General features: G+C 69.2%; 2 protein-coding genes across 2 annotated transcripts in view; one reads left to right on the top strand and one right to left on the bottom strand.

Annotated features, from left to right (window-relative positions):
- Positions 1-20: 20 nt before the first annotated feature.
- Positions 21-2,281, top strand: H696_04807 (hypothetical protein; the record flags this gene model as incomplete). The annotated part of the gene is made up of 5 exons (XM_009498672.1): positions 21-360; positions 508-868; positions 1,050-1,871; positions 2,046-2,107; positions 2,220-2,281. The coding sequence occupies 5 exons, from the start codon at positions 21-23 to the stop codon at positions 2,279-2,281; spliced, it is 1,647 nt and encodes a 548-aa protein (XP_009496947.1).
- A 317-nt stretch (positions 2,282-2,598) lies between these two features.
- Positions 2,599-3,145, bottom strand: part of H696_04806 (adenosinetriphosphatase) — a 2,559-nt gene continuing 2,012 nt past the window's right edge. Inside the window, exons 4-5 of the mRNA XM_009498671.1 lie at positions 2,848-3,081; positions 2,599-2,749 (exon numbers count right to left, since the gene is read on the bottom strand). Coding sequence (XP_009496946.1) covers positions 2,618-2,749; positions 2,848-3,081 — 366 coding nt within the window. The 3' untranslated portion in view covers positions 2,599-2,617. The remainder of the gene's footprint in view (positions 2,750-2,847; positions 3,082-3,145) is intronic.

Genomic DNA, 3,145 nt, shown 5'->3' with positions numbered 1-3,145 from the left:
CCCCCCACACACACACAGCCATGGCCACGAAGACTAGGCCCGATCGCTCGGCCGAGCGCCCAGCCGTCGACGACTGGCCGGAAGCGGCCCAGGATGACACTCCTGTCCCGCCGGTCGCCTCGATCGCCGAGTCCCCGGGCCCTGGCCCCACCCCGCCAGATGGCATGACCGCCGTGGGCCGGACCCTCACCGCCGCGGCCGCCTCCGTGGTCTCGACCACGCGCCAGCTTGGGTCCCAGTATCTGGATGCCGTGCTGCACCTGGACCCCGGCCTGGTGACTAACATCGAGCGCGGTGTCCACCTCTTCGCCTACTCGGTGCCCGCGTGGATCCCCGCACGGGAGACCGTGTCCCAAGTGTGTGCGTAGCCCGCCTCTCACCGTCCTCCCCCCCTTCCCTGCTGCACACACACACACACACACGCACACACATACATACACACCATGCGGCCGCCCGCTCTCTCGATGTGCGTCACCAACCACCTCATCCTCTCGACCCGCGAACCAGGTCACGCCCTGCCCGGACTGCACTCGGTCTTGTATGACTATGGCCTCCGCCAGGCGGCCGGCGGCCGATACGTCCCGGCCGACCCCCGCGCGCGCACCCTTACCCGGGACATTGAGCCGGCCAGGACGCCGGCGTCTGCGTCCGCCTCGCCGGATGCCGGCACCGCCCCGGCGGCCGCCCCCCGATCGGCGCAGGTGTATCGCTTTGCGTCCTACCTGCTGGAGGTGCTGAAGCAGCTGCAGCTGTCGGCCGAGCTCTTCGGCGCCAGCGTCGACCGAACCGCCGGCCAGCCCCTGCAACAGACCCTGGCCCGGCCGCGATCCTGGCGCTGGAGTCTGATCCTCACCTTTGAGGTGGTCAAGTGCGTGGTCACATTCGGCCGATGGCGCGCGCACACACACACACACACACGCACACACACGCACACCCTCATGTCGGGCTATGGGCCGACTGCTCGGGTGCATTTGCCTCGCACCAGTGCGTGCCCCCACGCCGGCAAGGCACATTGACATGACAATCGCACATGACAGGGCCTTTTGCAGGCTGTATGCCCTTTTCACTCGGCGGCGCATGCTACTTACGCAGTCGCTGGTGCCGGAAACCGATCGCGCCAAGGCCCGTGCGGCGGCCGTCGAAGTGGGCGCCGCCCCGGCGGCCCCCGGCGCCAAGCCCGCCGACGCCGGCTCAATCTCCCCCGGCCCGGGTGGTGTGTCCTTCTGGCGGGGCAGCCGCACAGGCCGGGTGTTTCCCGTGTTCAAGGGCCCCCCATCGCCCGGGGCCCTGGGCGAGGAACCCCCGGCCGCCGGGGGTCTCGGCGGCGACACCGGCCGCCGGTACCTCAAAGAGCTGGCCCGGTGCGAGCCGGTCAACGATTCGCTGGCGCGCCCGACATGCGGCGGCCCTGCCGGCCGGCGGCTGGACACCTTCGGCCTGGTGATCGAGGTGCTGCATGCCCTGCGCCCGCTGCTGTACGTGGCCCTGATGACTCGGTCGCTGGGCCGGCGGTCGGCCGGCGGCCGGCGATCGGCCCTCTGGCAGGCGTGGGCCCTGTCAGCCCTGCTGGAAGTGTCCTGCCTGCTGGTGCACCGGTACCGCGCGGGGGCCGGGCGTGGAGGGTTCGCCGATGCCGGCAGCCTCGGGCATCTGGTGGCCCTGCTCCGGACCTTCTTCCAACGCTTGGGGTTCCCCGCGTCCGGGGGGGTTCCCCTCCCGGAGCCGGTGTCCAACGGCCTGGATGCCCTTGTGCCCGGGTGGGACGCGCGCGACATCCGATACTCGGAGGCCGAGCGCCAGGAGCTGGACGACCGCCAGGGCCGGCTCATTTGGTGGCTGCTCCGCGAGCCGGCCTTCAGCTCGGGAATAGGGTGCGCCGCCGGTGCCAGGGCGCATTGCCACACGCCCCGCTGGGCTTGCTCTCTTTTGCTCGTTCGCTTGTTCGCTCGCCCGTTCGCCCTCAGCTCCCTCTGATCCTGACCCCCGCCACGCACACACACACACACACATCCATCACACATCCATCGCACTCGAACCGGCCTCAGATCGGCCCTCTCATCGCTGGGCGCCTGGCTGTCGGACAAGCCGCTGATTGGCTTCACCGGAGGTGCGTCCGCCGATGATCCCCTCGCCATGCCACCGCGACCCATGGCCGGGGGCCCGACTGACACGCACATCCGTCGGCCGGCAAATGGACGATGGCCATCCCCACGGCGCAGGCCTTGTGCAGGACTACCTGGCTGTCTGGCGAAACTCGTACTACGAGACGGCCACACTGTGAACATGGTGCCGGCATGTGTGCGCACGTGTGCCCGGTGTGGAGCCCCTCTGTCCGGCCCCGCGCCGCCGCCCCCTGCTCGCAGTCGATGCCTCGTGCTCCTCCGCCGCTGGAGTGGGGATGGAGGAGGCGCGGGATCGAGAAAAAATAAACACAGGAAAAAGAAAGAGTACTCGACGGTCGCCCCGGCTCTATATATTCGCTCGAACCGGGGCAGAGCGGCAGCGGCGAGAAGGAAGGCAGCAAGGAAGGGAGGGGAGGCAAGGAAGCCGGGCCAACACGGCAGGGACATGGCCCCGGAACAAGCATATGCACAGGGGGGGGGGGGGGGCGCCGATGCTAAATGTCCCCCTGGGAGTAGGATCCAAACTCCCTGTCAAAGCGCTCCAAATCGCGCAGGGACCCCGGTGACACGGTGGGCCGGATGCGCGCCAGGGCTGACCGGAAGTCCTGCAGCCCAATCGGCCGGACCTGGGAGACGGGAGCCACGGGTCCGAAGGGAGTTAGACCAAAGCGAGCGGGGGTGAGGGGAATTCGAGCAGCGCCAGCACATGCGCGCCGAGACGCACATCATTTGCCCGGACAGATTGCACCCGGCTGCCGAGCTCGCGAATGGGCAGCATGGCGGCCTCCTTGCACAGCTGGGCCAGATCCGCCGGCGAGTAGCCCTCCGTGAGGCGCGCGCACTCGCGCACATCGCTCGGGGACATGGCGTGTCGCGCGGTGGCATTGGATTGCAGGATGCGACTGATGCACTGGACCCGCGCTTCCAGATCCGGCAGGGGGATGTAAATCCTCCGGGACTACCTCGAGCAGGGGGCGACGTCCCAACCAAACAGGCGGCGGCCCGGCGGGAGGGGGGGAGGG

This window comes from Fonticula alba (genome assembly GCF_000388065.1).
Source record: "Fonticula alba strain ATCC 38817 unplaced genomic scaffold supercont2.8, whole genome shotgun sequence".
NCBI classification, from domain to species: domain Eukaryota; order Rotosphaerida; family Fonticulaceae; genus Fonticula; species Fonticula alba.
This window is presented reverse-complemented; position numbering and strand designations above follow the sequence as displayed.